At 36.9% G+C, this 24,385-nt stretch overlaps 1 protein-coding gene across 1 annotated transcript in view; it reads left to right on the forward strand.

The window, feature by feature from the left end:
- LOC110451232 overlaps positions 1 to 24,385 on the forward strand; it is a 53,828-nt gene that overhangs the window by 14,184 nt on the left and 15,259 nt on the right. The window contains exon 2 of the mRNA XM_021499152.1: positions 4,500 to 4,687. Coding sequence (XP_021354827.1) covers positions 4,540 to 4,687 — 148 coding nt within the window. The 5' untranslated portion in view covers positions 4,500 to 4,539. The remainder of the gene's footprint in view (positions 1 to 4,499; positions 4,688 to 24,385) is intronic.

Raw genomic sequence — 24,385 nt, forward strand, 5'->3', positions numbered from 1 at the left:
CAATGGGTTTTGTCACCAGACTGGGACATACCAAAGTCCTTAAAAATGGTAGTTATTATTCCCATCTTAACATTCAGCATTTAGGGAATGGCAACAACTGGTTCATCCGTTGTCAGTATAATATGACCAGGCGGAATGCCGTGCTGGGTGCCTTCGGCATAGTATTTCAGTGAGATAGCACTATAAAGTGGGCATCTGAGATCCACACTATCACAAGGGGGCAATTACACCAACATACCCTGTCTCCGGCACACATTCACACATGCATGTCTTGTGATTATTGAGTACAAAGATCAGGTTTACTAGATATTTCAGCATTATTGAGTACATAGACCAAGTTCTCAAAAGACATTTCTGCCTTGTTGAGTTAGGAGACTCTGAGTCGGCTTTGTTGAGTACCAAGGCTGAGTTCACTAGTTATCAGCCTTGTTGAATACCAAGACTTAGTTCACCTGATATTTCAACCGTTGTTGAGAGTAAAGACAGAGTTCACTAAGATAGTTTTGCCTTTGTAAGTACAGTGACTGAGTGTACTAGGTTTTCCAACCTTGTCGAGTACCAAGACTTAGTTCACCAGATAATAATAAGTTAACCAGATATTAATAAGTTAACCAGATATTTCAGCCTTGTTGAGTGTAGAGACTGAGTTTGTACAGACTGAGTTGACTTGATATTTCAGCCATTATTGAGTACAAAGGCTTGGTTCATGAGATACTAGCAGCCCTCTTCAGCCAAACCTCTTGACATTTGAGTTAAAACAGTTAAAAGTGAAGACATTTGGAAATGGGCCCCCGGTGATGCCTTTGTGGCAGTCTGGGCTGGTTTTAGTTCCAGGACTGTGATAATCTGGTTATGGTCCAAATCCTGATTGTGCCTTGCCACTAGGTCACAAGCTCTATTATTTTGTAGGTGGCATTCTCTAATTGTGTTGGCTGACTTATCAAATCATACAATATGTGCAAGGAATGGGTTAATTCTGGGCTGGCAGACTAGATGCACTAAAACAGGCCTGAAATCTGCTTCATTGCCTGCTGCTAATGCATTCTTTATGAATAGCATTCGTTAAACCTCGCCTAAGGTACACTTTATATAATGATTACAATCCATTATGTAAAATTAATTCCACCAAAATAAGTTCTGCAGCGAATTTTCTTCCGGTGAGGAATGGCTGAATCAACACATGGCGAGTATGGAGTGTTAATTTGATATGGATTTCATTCCAATTCAATTCCAACACATGCGCATGTGCACACACACTCGCACACAAACACACATATTTACACCTGACTTTAATGATGCACTGAATTCTTGGTAAATTACACCATTTTAAGTAATATTGATCAAAAAGAAAATGGATGTTTTTTGGTATATTTTCATCTTTGCCATATATATCGGGGGTGGAGGGTAGGTACTTATAATCTGCAACCAAAATTTAGCATAAAGTGCAACTAGACAGTAACATGCTTTTGCTCTATCTTGATGCTACTGTCAACATATAATTCTAGCTGCCCTTTACATTTCAGTTATATGTCTCCCTTGATACATCGCCAAACCCCTTTATAATGGCAAAAGTATCAGTAACAATTATTGGTTACACACACAATCATAAATTATTTGTAGAATACCACAATCAGCTGTATTTTCTGCCAGATTCCAGGGTAATGTTCTTGGCAGTCAGCTTAGTTTATGCCTGTTGTTATTGAAAGCCAGGTGTAACCTTACCTGGTTACTAAAGCAATTGATTCAAGCAGACTTTACTGGTTTAAACTAACATTATCATAGTTCAGAAATTACTCATGCCAGTTTTGTTATAGCTGAGAAGTATATGATGAGGGTTTGGTGGGTTTAGAAGTAAGGACAATGTTGTTGTCTGCTATTTGCAGGAGTTTACAGTTACAGTTTGGTTTTTGATGTAGATTTGTCAGGGAAAATATAGATTTACAAATTAAAAATGGTCACTGAAATTTTAAGTGCATACATTTAAAGTTAAGTTTCCTGCTTTTTAGTAAGGAACATTGTGGACTTAAACATTGATTGTCATTATTAAGGTGTGGATTATGACCAACATATTAATTCTATTTGGAGCAACATTGTGGATTTAACCAGTCAGTTTTCTGCTTTTTGTCAGGGACATTGTGGATTGGACATATTGACAGTTGTCTATTTGTCAGGGACATTGTGGATTTGACATCTTGACAGTTGCCAATTTGTAATTGACATTGTGGATTTGACATATTGACAGTTGTCTATTTGTCAGGGACATTGTGGATTTGACACCTTGACAGTTGACTATTTGTCAGGGACAATGTTGATTTGACACCTTGACAGTTGTGTGTTTGTAATTGACATTGTAGATTTGACACTATGACAGTTGACTATTTGTCAGGGACATTGTGGATTTGACATCTTGTCAGTTGCCAATTTGTAATTGACATTGTGGATTTGACATATTGACAGTTGTCCATTTGTCAGGGACATTGTGGATTTGACAGCTTGACAGTTGACTATTTGTCAGGGACATTGTGGATTTGACCCCTTGACAGTTGACTATTTGTCAGGGACATTATAGATTTGACATCTTGACAGTTGACTATTTGTCAGGGACATTGTGGATTTGACACCTTGACAGTTGCCTGTGATTGATCAGTCACATTGTAGATGTACACACTGGTGATCATCATCCATCATTAGTGAGGGTCAGAAAGGATGGACTTACACATTGACCATCATCGTCACGGTCAGATAGACCGTACATATTGAAGATGGTCATTTAATATTGGACAGGTAGAATATTGACTGGCTATGTTAACTGCCATGTTTAGGTGAGATGTATAAATATATGTACATGCAGCAGAACACATTCAATCAGACTTGGTAGTGAAACTGGTGTGTGTTAGTAACACATGATAATATAACATAGGATGGTGGCTTTGTGACAGATACCAGATCTTCTTAAATAAGATAGAAGGCTATGGTTAGCAGGATCTACAGATTTTGATTAATTAATCCTTTACATTTAATACTTAAAACTAAATATGGTATGCACATAAACTTCAATTTCGATATCCACTGAATCCTAACTGAAGATTTTGTACAGTTTCCTGACAAAATAATAAGTCACATATAAACGACTTCTACAGACTCATTCTCATCTATTAAACTTTCCTGCATTGATCTTGTTGTGGAATTCCATGACTCTACCAACCAGGAATCCTACAGCATCACCACTAATCAGCTAGCACTGTAGACCACTACCAACAGATGGCCTTCATATGGCTGGGCTTATAGATTAGATAAACATTGGTCTGACAATTAGCCGACCTCTGAGTATTAATACAGGCCAATCTGAGTGTGTATATACAGGGTGATTACAATGATCTCTGTACAGGGGAAATCAACTATGTACAGTCACGACAGATATAGCAGTCTCCACGGACCATATATATTCCAATTTGTTCACATCCTGAGCCTGAGTACACTTTACTTCAGGAATTTATGTATAATTTGGAAAACTCATCTTACGTTCTGATTTTCTCGAATTTTCTCAAAAATATCGTACTGTTAAATGTTGGTGCATCATTCTGTTAAAATTGTGTCTAATTGCATTCACAGCTGATAGCAATTTCGTGCAAAGCTGTACATATAAGCTAACTTTTCTTACCAATATTGATTGTTACATGCATGTACATCTGTCTGTTCTTCTCAAGAATATTTTAAAGATTTATTAACTGTCTGCCATTTCTTAGTGTACTTGGTTTTTTATGCTAGTGTTTTTGTACAGCAAAACATTTTTTAGCAGCGGACTGACCTTTTCACATGTTTTAGCCGATATATTACCACTTAACATTAGAGCGAAACTGATCACAGAAAAACAGGTTTCAGGTAGCCTAATTTTATTCTCACAAGAGTGAAAAAGGATGTTCTTGTAATTCGAATTTAGCTCATATGGCTTGAATAATTGTAGGGTACTTACATATTGTGTGATATCTGTTTGCGAGTTAAATGTCATTAAGTATTGATCCGGAATTCAAATATTATATAAACACTTAAGTTATTCCTATCTGGCAATAAGCTCATGCCTGGTAAATAGTCAACCCGAACCTATTGCAGTTCAGTAGAAATTCCAACAAATGCTGTTTTATTGTCCTGTAATAAGCCCCGGACCCACCTACTCAAAGTCAGATTATGTGCTAGCCTCACAGGCTTAATGTAAGATAAATATGTTACATGTTCCTGGTGAAACAGGCACACTATTCCTAGCAAAGATATAAAGAAAGATCAGTATGTGAAATGCAGGCAAAATATTTGTTACCTACAAAAGATGTGTGAACTTTCCAGAATTTACAGGGTTTCGTTCCTTTAAGATCTTCCATGAATTGAAACTAAGGAACAATTCTCTCTCAGAATAATTGTGTTTCATAAATCTATTGGTTGTATTCAACAGGTTATAAAAACCCTGTGATGAGAGTATAAAATGAATTATTGGTTCTACTTTACAGGTTGTGAAAATCCTGTGATGTGAGCATTGCATCTGTCGCCATGGGAGCAGAAGAGAGCAAGGGAGGTAACTACGGTCTGATGGGGCCGAGTGCGGTGGTGGCCAACATGAACCGCCAGGCACAGGCTGCAAGGCCATGGTCACTGCTCCACATGTGCTCACTTGACCAGTGGAAATCCGGACATGCAGGTAATTACTTATATTTCTTATCTTTAGCCAACACTTACATTTCTTATCTTCAGCTAATTTAAGTTACATATATTTCATAATCTAGCACAATTTCCTTCTGTTTAATGTATATATGTTTCAATCTAAAGGGGGCCATGGTGGCCAAGTGGTTAAGGCGTCTGACATTCTGCTACCACTAGACCTCCACCATTGGGTCGTCGGTTCGAGACCTACGTGGGGCAGTCGCAAGGTACTGGCCGTAGGTGGGTGTTTTTTCCCTGGGAACTCTGTCTTTCCTCCACCACCAAAATCGGACATGTCCTTTAATTACCATAGTTGATAATACGATGTAAAACACAAACAAGCCAAACCAAATCAAACCAGATCTACTTATCAAAGAATATCTTATTTCTAGGGTTTTCGCAGCAGGTACAAATTGATGAATAAAACTGATATACAGTTAAACAGAATGTAGGCAGGAAAGATCAATTAGAAATACTGTGAGCCTTACTATTTCATCAGGTGTGAGATCTTATTGACACTATTGAAGTAACAGCTGCAGCTTATTGGAGGACTCTTGCATTGTTTAGCAAGTGTGTGTTTTATGCTGATTTTAATGTGTCCAGGTTGACATACACGCTGGATATATAAGGTACAAACTTTTTGTTTTGCGATTTCATTCAGTTCAATATGGTGTATAACTGCCAATTTGTGGTTTTCTCGCATTTAATCAAACCAGTAAAAAAAAGAAATGAGTGCTTTAAGTTGAAAGAAATAATTTATCAAAGAAAAAATAGACCTGGTTTGAATTGATTTGCTCCCCAGTCTATTTTTCTAACCTCCAATTTCTGTCAGAGTTTGGAGAATTGGAAAGTCTAATTTCTGTAGGAGTTTGGAGAATTGGGAAGTGTAATTTGTTTAACAAATCGTTTGCATTTTTCATTATTATGTAAATCTGCATATATTATCATAGGGGCCAACAAAACTACAGGGCCCAGTTGTGAAACTGCTAGTTAGCTTACATCAACTTTATGCCGGGCTTTTTCTCATTATTTTGGGAGTTGGGCCCCTGACTTAGAACATTCAGTTTTAATCAATTTTTGAAGAACTCTTTTTTACACAATGATAATTTTTATGCAGAGCAAATGAAAATAGAAAGAAGTGAAAAGTACAATATGTCATTGTTGGAAAAAAAATCCAACATTTTTTTAAGCTATTCTTCATAACTTCAATATAAAATATATCAATTTAAACATTGTGTAATAGAAATGTTGAAGATTTTCTTACTTAACTCATTCACCCCCAAAGACACATTTTGAACTCCTCTAATTCAAAGGTTGGAAAAGTTCATTATGAAATTTCAGGGGTGAATGAGTTAAAACTACCAGCATTAAGCTCTAACTCAAACATTTAGTTAATTTTCCTAAACATAACAGAATTAATGTTCTAGGGCATCATGGACGTTTCCACCTTGGGTAAGAATACCAGAATGTGCAAAAATTTCATGAAATATACGCAATCCTTTATTGCAAAAAAATATTCTCATAAACTTCGTTATACATAAACCACCAATGCAATAGGTCTTTGATGCAGAGAGAGAAAAAAAGGTATTATAAAATGCAGCATAATAAGTCTGATGGCTTGTTGAGTTTTAATCCCCAGGCAGTTAAGCAGACAGCATGTATCCGTTTGACTTGTACACAATTACATTTGAAGTAAGGTTTAAAATACAGCTTCAATTGTCCTAGGGTTGGGCTTTATACTTTGATCAGTTTACCACACGTAAAAGTAATAAAATGTTTTTTATTGATCAAAACCAGTTACTTAATAAAACAAGAGAGTTGATTTGAGCACCAGGGATTGGACATTTTCAATGAACTATGTGCACTGGTGCTTAGATGACAATATCTAATTGTAGAAAGACCCTAACACAGGTAAAATAACACATTTTGGATTGCATTTGATTCTTTTTTTTCCCAAGCAAACAGAACAAATCACATACTTTATTAATTTATTAAAAATGAATTAACACAATGATAGAAAAAACATAATTTATATCATTTGAATTCAAATCTATGTATTTGTTCTTAAAGTGGGAGCAAGGTGTTTATGATCCCTTGTGTCTAGCCTCCGACAAGGTACGATCTTGATTTTAAAGATTGTAAGTTTTCTGATTTACCACTACCAACATTTTCCTGATCCCTTGTGTCTAGCCTCCGACAAGGTACGATCTTGATTTTAAAGATTGTAAGTTTTCTGATTTACCACTACCAACATTTTCCTGATCCCTTGTGTCTAGCCTCCGACAAGGTACGATCTTGATTTTAAAGATTGTAAGTTTTCTGATTTACCACTACCAACATTTTCCTGATCCCTTGTGTCTAGCCTCCGACAAGGTACGATCTTGATTTTAAAGATTGTAAGTTTTCTGATTTACCACTACCAACATTTTCCTGATCCCTTGTGTCTAGCCTCCGACAAGGTACGATCTTGATTTTAAAGATTGTAAGTTTTCTGATTTACCACTACCAACATTTTCCTGATCCCTTGTGTCTAGCCTCCGACAAGGTACGATCTTGATTTTAAAGATTGTAAGTTTTCTGATTTACCACTACCAACATTTTCCTGATCCCTTGTGTCTAGCCTCCGACAAGGTACGATCTTGATTTTAAAGATTGTAAGTTTTCTGATTTACCACTACCAACATTTTCCTGATCCCTTGTGTCTAGCCTCCGACAAGGTACGATCTTGATTTTAAAGATTGTAAGTTTTCTGATTTACCACTACCAACATTTTCCTGATCCCTTGTGTCTAGCCTCCGACAAGGTACGATCTTGATTTTAAAGATTGTAAGTTTTCTGATTTACCACTACCAACATTTTCCTGATCCCTTGTGTCTAGCCTCCGACAAGGTACGATCTTGATTTTAAAGATTGTAAGTTTTCTGATTTACCACTACCAACATTTTCCTGATCCCTTGTGTCTAGCCTCCGACAAGGTACGATCTTGATTTTAAAGATTGTAAGTTTTCTGATTTACCACTACCAACATTTTCCTGATCCCTTGTGTCTAGCCTCCGACAAGGTACGATCTTGATTTTAAAGATTGTAAGTTTTCTGATTTACCACTACCAACATTTTCCTGATCCCTTGTGTCTAGCCTCCGACAAGGTACGATCTTGATTTTAAAGATTGTAAGTTTTCTGATTTACCACTACCAACATTTTCCTGATCCCTTGTGTCTAGCCTCCGACAAGGTACGATCTTGATTTTAAAGATTGTAAGTTTTCTGATTTACCACTACCAACATTTTCCTGATCCCTTGTGTCTAGCCTCCGACAAGGTACGATCTTGATTTTAAAGATTGTAAGTTTTCTGATTTACCACTACCAACATTTTCCTGATCCCTTGTGTCTAGCCTCCGACAAGGTACGATCTTGATTTTAAAGATTGTAAGTTTTCTGATTTACCACTACCAACATTTTCCTGATCCCTTGTGTCTAGCCTCCGACAAGGTACGATCTTGATTTTAAAGATTGTAAGTTTTCTGATTTACCACTACCAACATTTTCCTGATCCCTTGTGTCTAGCCTCCGACAAGGTACGATCTTGATTTTAAAGATTGTAAGTTTTCTGATTTACCACTACCAACATTTTCCTGATCCCTTGTGTCTAGCCTCCGACAAGGTACGATCTTGATTTTAAAGATTGTAAGTTTTCTGATTTACCACTACCAACATTTTCCTGATCCCTTGTGTCTAGCCTCCGACAAGGTACGATCTTGATTTTAAAGATTGTAAGTTTTCTGATTTACCACTACCAACATTGTCCTGATCCCGTAATGATTGGGTGTCCTTGATGTTTCGGTCTGCTAATGTTTGCCCATCTCTTCCCGATCTCCTACAGATTTTGTCCCATCAGTGTCTCAAATGTCCCGATGTTTTTCAAGTCCTAATGAAATGTCTCCAAGTTTGATAAATGCCTATCGTTTTCTGATCTCCAACGATCTTGTCTGCGAGGTGTGTTTCCTCGGTATGTTACGTAACTGTTTGCCTCTCTCCAGCAGTGGCTCTATGATATCTGATGGTTTCAGTCTCCCTGTATCTCTTGGTACTTATATATCTTCTGTTTCTAATCCACATGTCTTAATGTATGGGTGGTCAGGTGGTGCAGTGGATAACACACTCACTGTTCACCAAGGTGGCTGCATGTGGTTCAAATCCCCGAACGGAGGTGAAAAGGCATGGGGTCATCTGCTTAACCATGTGGGCTTTTCAGTGAATTCCAGTTTCCTCTCACATTAAGACCCCGGCTGGCCAAATTCCAGCCAACAAGAATGATTCCTATAAGTTGTAATAACTTGTTTCATAGTTTATATTGAATGTATGTTTCCTATATCTTCTTGTAAGTACTGTTTATCTTGCTCTGTCTTCCTCATCATGTGTCCTATCTTTTATGACTTCCCAAAAGCATCAACCATACAGGCAAGAGCCATGAGCATGAATGCCTTATTTATTTTTAGAGCTCATATATAATTATGGGTCAGTGGACGGTGTTGAAGTGTGTTTTAAAATGTATTTTGCACCACAATTTGTGCAATTTTCAGCTTTACTGTATCAAAACAATCTTGATACATTTAACTATGCAAGAACCAAGGAATCCTATTAATTCTGGTGTTAATAGGTCAAAAGCCATACTTTGAAATGTATTTATCAATAATTTATATATAAGGGCAAAGAAGTAATAACGACAGTGCAGACAAAGATTTTTTTTCCAATTCATAAATAATATATACACAACAGCGTAAATTGTGCAATACTTCAACTCTTGCAGACATTTCCAATGCAAATACCTTTAAAGTTGAATAAACTAAAAGCAAGGATAATTGGCTTTGATCAGGCTAACTTAACAGTCATTGACAAAAGTGGGGTGTGGGTTCATTAGTAGCCAATTGGCTATACCATGTTGCAGTTATATTCCAGTGTCATTCCTTTGTTGTTTCGAGCACCTATACAGAGACATGTCTGAGAGACATGTATTGTACTCTATTCCTTCCTCCATATGACATTTTCTCCCCTAAGCATTGGGTTCTTGAAATCACTTGCCATCTTGCTGTGTCTGTTATGCTGTCTGCCATTTCCCAACAACTACTTCATGATTCTGATCTCCCATTCCCCTGTCTCTTAAATCCCCCCTCCCTCCATTTCCCTTCCTCCTCCCCCACCTTCTGATGTTGCCTGATGTCTGGTTCCTTCATATCACACCGATACAGCACTTCCATGTTCATCAATACACTTCAGCTCTTAAGAAAAACTACATGGATTTAGGAGATCTTACAATCAAATCTCCAGCAAATAATTGTGTGCTTTAGCTAGCAGTAATGTCCAATAATGAGTGTGTGTAGAGGTAAAAGTAGCTGTCCCTGTACAATCAATAGACTGCGTCACTGTATCAGGTACCGGGGACGTTGTAGGACAAACAAACGGATACGGAGATCAAGGAAGCACTTACACAGCCTATAATGCTGTAGATGTAATACTTAAACAATGAAAACGTAAACATACTAATGTGTATATATACAATCACAGCATGAACACTGATGTAAAACAGTCACAGTCTACACACTGATGTAATACACAAATCACAGCCTGCTCAAAATATCCTACAGCATCACAGCCTACACACTGATGTAATACACAATCACAGCCTATACACTGATGTTATACACAATCACACCATATACACCGATGTAATACACAATCACAGCCTTAACACTGATGTAATACACAAATCACAGCATGCACACTGATGTAATATACAATCACAGTCTACACACTGATATAATATAAAATCATAGTCTACACACTGATGTAACACTATAATCAAAGTCTACACACTAATGTAATACACAATCACAGCCTACGCACTGATGTTAAACACACTCACAGTCTACACACTGATGTAACACTCTAATCACAGTCTACACACTGATGTTATACACAATCATACCATATACACTGATGTAATACACAATCACAGCCTGAACACTGATGTAATACACAATCACAGTCTACACACTGATGTAACACACAATCACAGCCTACGCACTGATGTTAAACACACTCACAGTCTACACACTGATGTAACACTCTAATCACAGTCTACACACTGATGTAACAGTCTAATCACAGTCTACACACTGTGGTAACACACAATCACAGCCTACGCACTGATGTTAAACACACTCACAGTCTACACACTGATGTAACACTCTTATCACAGTCTACACACTGATGTAATACACAAATCACAGCCTGCTCAAAATATCCTACAGCATCACAGCCTACACACTGATGTAATACACAATCACAGCCTACGCACTGATGTCGAACACAATCACAGTCAACACACTGATGTAACACACTAATCAAAGTCTACACACTGATGTAATACACAATCACATCCTGGACACTGATGTAATACACAATCACAGCCTACACACTGATGTAATACACTAATCAAAGTCTACACACTGATGTAACACACTAATGCTATACTCAGTCACAGTCTACAGTAATACACAATCACAGCCTATACACTGATGTTATACACAATCACACAATATACACTGATGTAATACACAATCACATCCTGGACACTGATGTAATACACAATCACAGCCTGAACACTGATGTAATACACTATTGTTATACTCAGTCACAGTCTACACACCGATGTAATACTCAGTCACAGTCTACAGTAATACACAATCACAGCCTACGCACTGATGTTAAACACAATCACAGTCTACACACTGATGTAACACTCTTATCACAGCCTACACACTGATGTAATACATAATCACACCATATACACTGATGTAATACACAATCACAGCCTGAACACTGATGTAATACACAAATCATAGCCTAAACACTGATGTAATACACAAATCACAGCCAGCATACTGATGTAATATACAATCACAGTCTACACACTGATGTAATATAAAATCACAGTCTACGCACTGATGTTAAACACAATCACAGTCTACACACTGATGTAACACTCTAATCAAAGTCTACACACTGATGTAATACACAATCACAGCCTACGTACTGATGTTAAACACAATCACAGTCTACACACTGATGTAACAGTCTAATCACAGTCTACACACTGATGTAACACACAATCACAGCCTACGCACTGATGTTTAACACAATCACAGTCTACACACTGATGTAACACTCTAATCACAGTCTACACACTGATGTAATACACAATCATAGCCTATGCACTGATGTCAAACACAATCACAGTCTACACACTGATGTAATACACTAATCAAAGTCTACACACTGATGTAATACACAATGACAGCCTACACACTGATGTTAAACACAATCACAGCCTGAACACTGATGTAATACACAATCACAGTCTACACACTGATGTAATACACAATCACAGCCTACGCACTGATGTCAAACACAATTACAGTCTACACACTGATGTAACACACTAATCAAAGTCTAAACACTGATTTAATACACAATCACAGACTACACACTGATGTTAAACACAATCACAGCCTGAACACTGATGTTATACACAATCACAGTCTACACACTGATATAATACACAATCACAGCATACACACTGATGTTAAACACAATCACAGCCTGAACACTGATGTAATACACTAATCAAAGTCTACACACTGATGTAATACACAATGACAGCCTACACACTGATGTTAAACACAATCACAGCCTGAACACTGATGTAATACACAATCACAGTCTACACACTGATGTAATACACAATCACACCATATACACTGATGTAATACACAATCATAGCCTTAACACTGATGTAATACACAAATCACAGTGTGCACACTGATGTAATATACAATCACAGTCTACACACTGATATAATATAAAATCACAGTCTACACACTGATGTAACACTATAATCAAAGTCTACACACTGATGTAATACACAGTCACAGCCTACGCACTGATGTTAAACACAATCACAGTCTACGCACTGATGTAACACTCTAATCACAGTCTACACACTGATGTAACAGTCTAATCACAGTCTACACACTGATGTAACACACAATCACAGCCTACGCACTGATGTTAAACACAATCACATTCTACACACTGATGTAACACTCTAATCACAGTGTACACACTGATGTAATACACAATCACAGCCTACGCACTGATGTCAAACACAATCACAGTCAACACACTGATGTAACACACTAATCAAAGTCTACGCACTGATGTAACACACAATCACAGCCTACGCACTGATGTCAAACACAATTACAGTCTACACACTGATGTAACACACTAATCAAAGTCTACACACTGATGTAATACACAATCACATACTACACACTGATGTTAAACACAATCACAGCCTGAACACTGATGTAATACACAATCACAGTCTACACACTGATGTAATACACTAATGTTATACTCAGTCACAGTCTACGCACTGATGTAACACACTACTGTTATACTCAGTCACAGTCTACACACTGATGTAACACACTTATGTTATACTCAGCCACAGTCTACACACTGATGTAACACACTATGTAATATGCAATCACAGCATACAGTCTACACACTGATGTAATACACAATCACATACTACACACTGATGTTAAACACAATCACAGTCTACACACTGATGTAATACACTAATGTTATACTCAGTCACAGTTTACGCACTGATGTAACACACTAATGTTATACTCAGTCACAGTCTACGCACTGATGTAACACACTACTGTTATACTCAGTCACAGTCTACACACTGATGTAATACACTAATGTTATACTCAGTCACAGTCTACACACTGATGTAATACACTAATGTTATACTCAGTCACAGTCTACACACTGATGTAACACACTATGTAATATGCAATCACAGCATACACACTGATGTAATACACAATCACAGCCTACACACTGATGTTAAACACAATCACAGCCTGAACACTGATGTAATACACAATCACAATCTTCACACTGATGTAATACACAATCACAGCATACACACTGATGTTAAACACAATTACAGCCTACACACTGATGTTAAACACAATCACAGCCTACACACTGATGTAATACACAATCATAGCATACACACTGATGTTAAACACAATCACAGTCTACACACTGATATAATACATAATCACAGCCTGGACACTGATGTAATACACAATCACAGCCTACACACTGATGTAATACACAATCACAGCCTACACACTGATGTAATACACAATCACAGCCTACACACTGATATAATACATAATCACAGCCTGGATACTGATGTAATACACAATCACAGCCTACACACTGATGTAATACACAATCACAGCCCACACACTGATGTAATACACAATCACAGCATACACACTGATGTAACACTAATGCTATACTCAGTCACAGTCTACACACTGATGTAACACACTAATGTTATTTTCAGTCACAGTCTATACACTGATGTAACACACTGATGTAATACACAATCACAGCATACACACTGATGTAACACAATAATGTTATACTCAGTCACAGTCAACACACTGATGTAATACACAATCACAGCATACACACTAATGTTATACTCAGTCACAGTCTACACACTGATGTTACACACTAATGTTATACTCAGTCACAGTCTACACACTGATGTAAAACACAATCACAGTCTACACACTGATGCAATACACTAATGTTATACTCAGTCACAGTCTACACACTGATGTAATACACTAATGTTATACTCAGTCACAGTCTACACACTGATGTTATACTCAGTCACAGTCTACACACTGATGTTCTACTCAGTCACAGTCTACACACTGATGTTCTACTCAGTCACAGTCTACACACTGATGTTCTACTCAGTCACAGTCTACACACTGATGTTCTACTCAGTCACAGTCTACACACTGATGTAACACACTAATGATATACTCAGTCACAGTCTATGTACTGATGTAACACACTAATGTTATACTCAGTCACAGTCTACAAACTGATGTAAAACACAATCACAGTCTACACACTGATGTAATACACTAATGTTATACTCAGTCACAGTTTACGCACTGATGTAACACCCTAATGTTATACTCAGTCACAGTCTACGCACTGATGTAACACACTAATGTTTTACTCAGTCCCAGTCTACAAACTGATGTAAAACACAATCACAGTCTATACACTGATGTAATACACTAATGTTATACTCAGTCACAGTCTACGCAGTGATGTAACACACTAATGTTTTACTCAGTCCCAGTCTACAAACTGATGTAAAACACAATCACAGTCTACGCACTGATGTAATACACTAATGTTATACTCAGTCACAGTTTATGCACTGATGTAACACACTAATGTTATACTAAGTCACAGTCTACAAACTGATGTAAAACACAATCACAGTCTATACACTGATGTAATACACTAATGTTATACTCAGTCACAGTCTACGCAGTGATGTAACACACTAATGTTTTACTCAGTCCCAGTCTACAAACTGATGTAAAACACAATCACAGTCTATACACTGATGTAATACACTAATGTTATACTCAGTCACAGTTTACGCACTGATGTAACACCCTAATGTTATACTCAGTCACAGTCTACGCACTGCTGTAACACACTAATGATATACTCAGTCACAGTCTATGTTCTGATGTAACACACTAATGTTATACTCAGTCACAGTCTACACACTGATGTAACACACAATTCATAGCCTGAACACTCAAGTATAAATGACATTTTCTCTGCTATGATAACAAGATATGGGATATCATCATTTATGATGATATGATGTCAATGCATGAAACTCCTGTCATTTCAGGAAATATGAAAAACGATAATTCCATGGTTGGCCATTAAATATTATATTGATTTCACTGGTACATCAGGGTTATTTCTTCTCGCTCATAAGATATCATAAAAATCTAATCATACTTGTGGGATATATGATATTCATCATTCACTTGTAAATCTCCTGTAGCACGAAATCACTGGCTATCATCCTGAGAGAAATATTTGCCATAGTTTGAATTCTAGCCTTCAAAACTGTGGATGTCAGATGATACGAAAACAAATGAAAATTCCCACTGTATTTGGATTCAAAATATCATTTATATTAAAAGTAGCAAAAAGTAATTTGTCTGTTTTATTTTAGATTTTTGTTCATCTATTGGTGGCATGAGTTTCTGTCTAAAGCATGTTTAATGTCAGGGACATCAAATTCCAAACCTAACTTAGTTTCCAATTATATAACAAAACCTAATATTATCATTGTGCCCAATTTTAGCCCTTATAATCACAGGCCTCAATCCTGCATGTTCGAACAACAACGCTCAAACAGACGCTTGCAAACCAATTACCTCTACCAGGAAAACTCATCTGTCTTACAACTTACACAAACATTTTCTGACACAAAGAAATCTGCTGACAATTTTTCAAAATTTGTTGAGGATTTTCTGTGAAATTAAGAGGTTCGTGTTCGAATAAAAAAAAGTCAGGAAGAATTTATAGTCGACGTTGGAATGTTTAAAAGTTATGTTCCGACAAACAGACACTGCAAGTGAGGTATTGATTTTTGAAATCTAAGCAGCTGTGGAGACATGGTAGAGGCTTTCTGTTCAAAGTTAAATGGGTGCAAACCTATATATCATCACTGTCAACGGTTTATGCTCCGCTGACGTCTTCAAGACAAGCGTCTCCAGAGGCACATACGTCCGTCACATGTGTCTCAGTGACACAAACACATGTGACTTTGACTTGATAACACAAGTTCTAAGGACACTTTGTTCAGGTGACCTTGCTGCAGTGAATATCTAGTTTGTAACCTCATATTTACCTTTTTATTGCAGATCTTGTTCTGGTAAAAACTTACTTCTTGTAACCTTATTTTTGGAATTGTCTTTGACCCTGTTTGTGACCTTATATTTACCTTGTGTTGATGTAGCCCTTGTTCTGATAAAAACTTACCTCTTGTCACTGTATTTTTGGCTTTGTCTTTGACCTTGGCCATTTTCGTTTAAACGATCAAACCTGTCGGACCACTGTTGTTCGTTTGTTAAATAAGGTCGAACCTAGTAATCTGATGCTGCTTTCAGGCCAGCCTTGACAAAGCCTTGCAATGCCTGCATAAAAATGTGCAAGTCCGCCAGGATTTATATCCGAAATTGTTACATTTATAAACTGTCAAACCGGTTATTCCGCATAAACAAACAGGACCCTAGTTTTGTGACCTGATGCATATGTTGACCTTGTGTTGGTGCAGTCGTTGTTCTGGTAAAACTTACTTTTTGTCACTTTATTTTTAACATCGTCTTTGACCTTGTTTGTGACCTTATATTTACCTTGTGTTGATGCAGTCCTTCTTCCGGTGAAAACGTTGTTCTTTGACCTTGTTTATACACATGTGGTGTTGTTTTAATTAAGATATCATATCGTTTTATGATCTTGCTCTGATGAAGAAGAGATTGCGTCTTTGTGATGTTGTTTTGATTATATAAAGATCTTGTTTGTGATGTTGTTTTGATTATATAAAGATCTTGTATGTGATGTTGTTTTGATTATATAAAGATCTTGTTTGTGATGTTCTTTATATAAAGATCTTGTTTGTGATGTTGTTTTGATAATAGAAAGATCTTGTTTGTGATGTTGTTTTGATAATATAAAGATCTTGTTTGTGATGTTGTTTTGATTATATAAAGATCTTGTTTGTGATGTTGTTTTGATTATATAAAGATCTTGTTTGTGATGTTGTTTTGATAATAGAAAGATCTTGTTTGTGATGTTGTTTTGATAATATAAAGATCTTGTTTGTGATGTTGTTTTGATTATATAAAGATCTTGTTTGTGATGTTGTTTTGATAATATAAAGATCTTGTTTGTGATGTTGTTTTGATTTTTAATTAGTGACCTAGTTCTGGTGAATAACTTGTTTTTGACCTTAAACTTGCATTGTTAATATGTAGACCTTGTTTATAGCCTCAATCAAGGGAGGGTCTCCTTTTGACCTTTTCATGGCAAACAAAATGTTTGTTCTGTAGAAACGTGTTCAGCCAAATTGTTTATTTTGATGAAGAACTTGTCAGTGGTCGCTTTCTTGTAATAATAATATTTGAAGTTATTTAGACGTGAATAACATGTTCCACCTGTGGAGTCCGTTAGACAATGCTGAGTCATATATACATCATGGTCATATGTATTATCTACATTGGATTCGGGAAATGTCTGCTATCATGCTACATAGAACTTTTTTTCAGCACATTAGAACACATGGCTTCCCAGACGTCCCACATTCCTTTTCATTTTTTGTATGCCTGATAATAGTTTTAATGATTCTTCTCTGGTTGGCAAGAATGTACAAAGGTGTACTTTCACTTTTGGTATGTATAGGACAATCAGAGCAAAGACGTTTTATTACTTTAAAAAACATTTATAAGTACAGAGTAAGACGGTGGTGACAGTCTGAGGATCAGTTACTATGCAGTACAAAAGAAGAATGTCTGAAAATGACAGGGCTTTCAGTAAACCCTTAGGGATCCCTGTCCCACTGCACTGTGGACCTATATATACAATAATCTTCCCTTAACATCCACTTGGATATAACTGTGGCATAGTTTGGCCAGGACGATTGGCACTTCCATTGACCAGGTATATATAGCTCACTTGGTTAGAGCAATCATTAAGTATAACAATCTGAAGTCTAAGGTTTGAATCCCAGTCTACCCTGCTGAAGTTTTACACTAAGACCACTGTTGTTGATAATATTTTATTTATTTCAACTTTAGTATTTCTAATAAAAGTCCCGCAAGGTATGGTTTTCTTGTCAGAAACGGTTTATCAAACCTTTAGTCATTCCGAAAAAAACCAGTGTCCAGTACTTAGTTACAGTTTTCGGCAGTGGTTAGGGGATCTTAAGAGAATCTTCCTGACTTCCCAAAGTGAGCTAAATGACTCCTTGGTTCGAGTAGACATGTCTATTTGACACATGTTTTGACTCTCCAGATTTTAAGGAAAACGTCATGTGACTTGAAATTGCTAAATGTCAAGGTTTAATTGAAAACCCTGTAAGCTGTATGTGATTCCTCTTTGTTGGCGGAAGACTGGATGAGGAATATCATATTACCTGTATGGTACTGGAATTGTTCTTAAGGATCACCATACCACTGCCAAAAACTGTAATTACACAACGGAAGTCATTTTGAAAAGAAAACCATACCTTGTAGGGATTTTATATAAAAAAATAAAATTATAGGCGGATTAAATGAAATCAAATCAACAACAGTTTCCTGAATTTAAAAAAAATAAGTGGGTGCTAGACTGGGATTCAATCCCTGGACCTCAGATTGTTATACATTACTATCAGTCAAACCGACTGAGCTACCTGAGGGAGCAGTCCTGCCTAATCTGTGCTACAGTTATATCCAAAACGAAATTAAAGGGAGGTTACTGAATATAACAAAACCTAGAGTGCATTGGGACAGGGATGCTTAATCTTTCACTGTATCAACTTAAATGATAGAGAAAGTCTCTAAAGTTGCCTGCATATATGTAACATCTGCTCTCTATCAATGCTATATCAACCAACCAAAGTCAGTTGAGAGATATGAAATCATAAATCTGGCTTGGTGATCATGACATCAGCATAATTCTGACATTATAATCATATCAATGATTGTATCACTGGCCATCAAAAACATAATTCTGTGTTTGTATGTTTGTAGGATTGAATAAAAGATCAATCATAATAACTCACATGCATATATATATAAGTGTAGGTATAAAACTGCAATGTGTCCATAGATATATGTTTATAGTCATGTAGCTCTTGTTCAAACTCCAGTGTGCCAGAAGGTGCAGACTCGCCTCCCATCATCAGGGTCAATTTGTGTAGGGCCTCGAGCTCTCAACAGGGTCTTAAAAAGTAATTGTTTAATAAGATACTATATACCTCTGGGGGGCAGTCAACCTTTGGTGAAAGTATTGATTGTCTGTGTCGGAGTAAGTGCTATACTTTTATATGTGCAGTAGAAATAAAAACAAAGTGAAGGGTAGCCGGAGAAATACCTTTGGGAAGGTACCGCTGTTCTTTAAGAAACACCAATCTCAGCAGAACTGCAGACAAATAAGCACATGCCACCGTACCTTATTCAATTTGTCTGCACTCCTGTTCAGAGTTATAGAACAGACTACCTTCAGAATGCAGTTTTAATGCGCACCATTGGAAATAGCTTCAGATAGTCGAGGGTTATTTAGAGATCAGTTTGGAATACTTTTAAACAAACATATTTCAGAGGTAATCTCTAGGGCTTTTTGCCATTAAAATATTGCACTAAACTATGATTGCATCAAGTGAAGTTTCTGTTTAGTGTTTTCAACTGTAAATAGTAATGGTGTGCCAATTCATTAATACACTGGTTACTGTATACTGCCAAACTTTCGCCGTAGTTTAAATTTCTCCTTTTTCACCTACGGGTATTTCACTTTCCCTTGTTAGGGCAAATTTATCATTACAATCAACATAAGTAAAAAAAAAACTAAAAAAACATTGTAATCAAAAGTGAAGGGTGAAATGAGCACTGGGCGTATATAGATTTTACCGTCTTAGGGAGAAAGTTTGACTGGGCGAAACATTTTTCGGTAAGCAGTATATAATCTGTTAAAATTTGTTAATATGCTCAAATTTGAGCAAACTTAAATAAGTACATTTACTGTAAGATAAGAAGTGTCATTTTCAAAAATTGTTCCGATTTCTAATCATTCCTTAACTCATTCACCCCTGAAGACAAGTTTGAACTCTTCCAATTCATAGGTTGGAATAGTTCATTATGAAATTTCAGGGGTGGCTCATTCACCCTTACATTTTTAAACTGAACTTGCCAAGTCTTTGATATGGTAAGGTTCAAATGTGACTTTAGGGGTGAATGGGTTAACTCGCAAAGTACATTGCACTAATGTTTGGTAGCATGGAACTTATGCCGTGTACTTTAGGAAATACAGTGTGATGAAGGTGTGACCAAAGTGTCGAAACATGCAATCTTATGGATAAAATAATTCAAGAAATAAACAATAATGGTATTGGTGATGGGATTTGAACCCTCAACTTTTCAGTCTATAGTATTTGCCAGTCTCGGCTGTAATGAGCTCAATGCATGGTATTGGCACATAAAGCATGAACCCAGACTAACTGATGTCCAGAACCATTCCAGAGTGTTTCCAAATTCTGAAACACCATTTACATGAATCACTTTCAGAGCTCAAACAGTAAATATTTGGTCTCGGATACTGATTTTACAGATATGTCATTTTGACAACTTTCAAAGCAATTAATGAAGTAGTCATTCAACACAAACCCTGTTTGACAAATCTGTGAAAGACACTATAAGGGACATTAACTGTAAGTGGCTTAAAGCTACTTTGGATAACCCCCTGTTACGAAGTTAGGGGGGTATACTCGAATCACTATGCTCCTCCTTTTTGTGTCCGGAGGCACAAGTTTGTCTTTCTGTTAAGGCTCCTCAACAGATTTCAATGAAACTTAATTTGTACACTTTATCAGTACACAAACTGATGGTAGTAATTAAGTATACTCTATGTGCCAGTACTTTTTGAAATGGCAGAGTGTCACATACTAAACTTGGAGTTATGGCCCTTTGGTTACTGTATTATTTTGTCTTGGGCATATCTTATATACCTTGTCACAGAAAATTGCCAAATATTGTATGCCAAAACCATTTTGGAAGGCATAGTGTTGCATACTGAAATATACAGAGTTATGGCCCTTTGTCCATTTTGATACCAACGCTTGTATGAAGGCTTGGGACTATGGATTACACTTAATACTTGTAAAATATTATAACCCATGGTATTTTTTTTTGGCCCATTTTTGACTGTTTTTGGCAGTCAAATTAAAGTGAGTGAAAATTGCCTAATGTTTATATGTGACATTTNGACCGCTAAGGTCCTTGGGCCTCTTGTTTCTTTTAGTAAGGAAAAACATTTGAATCTGATAATAACAAACACAGCAATCTACAGTGAACAGAGGATCTACGAATATAGTACACTATATGCATTAGTTTGTTAAAGAGACTGTTCTTTGTCAGAGAATGCATTTGCATTAGGTATGTGTTTGTAGTAAGTTTGTGTTTTACTGACCCAAGATTTAAAACAGTTTTAGAGGCCAAAAAGAACTACATGTAGTTGAAAAATATTCATTTGACAGACAATGCATGTATCAAATGGCTTTGTCTGAGCGACCATATCATAATTAGAAACCAGTACACTCTCATCATTTATATGTAAAGGGCCTTTTGAGGATAGTCACAAAGAAGTTTGAAAAAAGAGCATCTGTCAGACACTTTTATGTGAAGGGTCTTTTAGTTGGACAACAGAACATTATCGAGAACTGTTTTGGGAATTGTTCCTGATGGACGGACACATGGTTGATGTAAGGAAGCCTTATTTGGTTGTCAGTGATTGTCTGGGCCGGTAGCATAGATGCCTTGTGACACAGTGATTGTACCTAGGAACTGGCTAGGTCTCATTGATCCATACTGATTTAGATATGCCGTGCAGATAATTGCTGTACTGAGTTCAAAAATAGCTCGGCAATTAGACGCCTCTACAGTTACAGCACCTCAACAGAGATGGATGGTGTGGTATACCGGAGTTGACAAAGGTTTTGGTTAAGACTCACTTGGAAACCCAAGTACAATCTGATTTAGTTGGTTTGTTTTCTAATGGAAAGTTATTGTATCTTATGTAAGAAACTAAAAGGCTCCCCTTCCGTTGGTCTGAACAATAGCTAGATAAGGCAGTAATTAGCCACATATTAGTGGTACATACACAGGCCTCTATAAAGCAAGCAATTACAAGGTTCTTAAAAGCAGGTAATTACAGGTTTTCATACAGCAACTAATAACACAAGCTTCTCTAAAGCAAGTAATTACATGTTTTATAAAGCATGCAATAACAAGCCTCTCTAAAGCAAGTAATTACAGCTTAAAAAGCAAGCAATTACAAGCTTCTCTAAAGCAAGCAATTACAAGCTTCTCTAAAGCATGTAATTACAGGTTTTAGAAAGCAAGCAATAGCAAGCCTCTCTAAAGCAAGCAATAGCAAGCCTCTCTAAAGCAAGAAATTAAATAACAAGCTTCTTAAACGCAATCAATAACCAACTACCTTCTGGATAGCAAGCTTCTCTAAAGCAAGCAATTACTGGTAAATTAGACTAAAATACTTTGCAGTTACTATTTATAAAAAAAGTTGACTTAGTTGAAAACATCATAAGTGCACATTAATAAACTATCCTATCTAAATCTATCTAAACTATCCTAATTATAATGAGACTTCTGACCTTAGACAATTCAGTAATTGCCTTTTCTTCAAATCCAAAGGATTGCTCATATGGGAAGCTCTGTGATAAATATCTATGCACTCTATAGACGCAATGACAAAACAGATAAAATACATCACATTTTTGCATATTTGATGATACAGCTGACTTGAAATTATCACAGAGTAGCTATATATATATTAAATTTTATTCTAAAACTTGTCACCAGAGTGGCTTCTAGTTAGTGCTATCCAGAGCAATGTTGCTGATGTATACATACCAGGGCATCAGTTTAACTAAAATTATAGTTGATTCCCTGACTAACTCATGATCATGCCACAGTGACTTCTTGACTTAAAGTATTAGGTGCACATTTATCCCTCTTCAGTGACTCACTGACAAATGGTATAGACTCATTCGGCATTCATGCCTCAGTGACTCCCTGATTAATGGTATATTAACATGAATGACTCAGTGACTCCCTGGTATAGACTCACCATCATGCATCAGTGACTCCCTGACTAATGGTATATACTCACCATCATGCCTCAGTGACTCCCTAACAAATGGTATAGACCCACCACCACGCCTCAGTGACTCCCTGACTAATGGTATAGACTCACCACCGTGCCTCAGTGACTCCCTGACTAATGGTATAGACTCACCATCATGCCTTAGTGACTCCCTGACTAATGGTATAGACTCACCACCGTGACTCCCTGGCTAATGGTATAGACTCACCACCGTGCCTCAGTGACTCCCTGACTAATGGTATAGACTCACCATCATGCCTTAGTGACTCCCTGACTAATGGTATAGACTCACCACCGTGACTCCCTGGCTAATGGTATAGACTCACCACCGTGCCTCAGTGACTCCCTGACTAATGGTATAGACTCACCATCATGCCTAAGTGACTCCCTGACTAATGGTATAGACTCACCACCGTACCTCAGTGACTCCCTAACTAATGGAATAGACTCGCAATCATGCGTCAGTGACTCCCTAACTAATGGAATAGACTTGCAATCATGCGTCAGCGACTCCCTGACTTATGATAAAGACTTTCAAGCAAGCCTTAATTTCCAGATATAAACCTTTCATATATTGTTGTAGAATTGACTTACAGCCTAAAGGACATATTAAGTTGAGCTGTTTCAGCCAAACCAATAGACACAGCTGTGACCTTGTTTCTAAATGCTCAGATCTGTGGAGACTGCCTTCAGACTAACAACAGTAAATAGATTTCTATAGCTATTATTTCCAGTCTTCTCTTGAGAGCTTTTATAGATGG

Source organism: Mizuhopecten yessoensis, unplaced genomic scaffold (assembly GCF_002113885.1).
Source record: "Mizuhopecten yessoensis strain PY_sf001 unplaced genomic scaffold, ASM211388v2 scaffold5877, whole genome shotgun sequence".
Taxonomy (NCBI): Eukaryota; Metazoa; Mollusca; class Bivalvia; order Pectinida; family Pectinidae; genus Mizuhopecten; species Mizuhopecten yessoensis.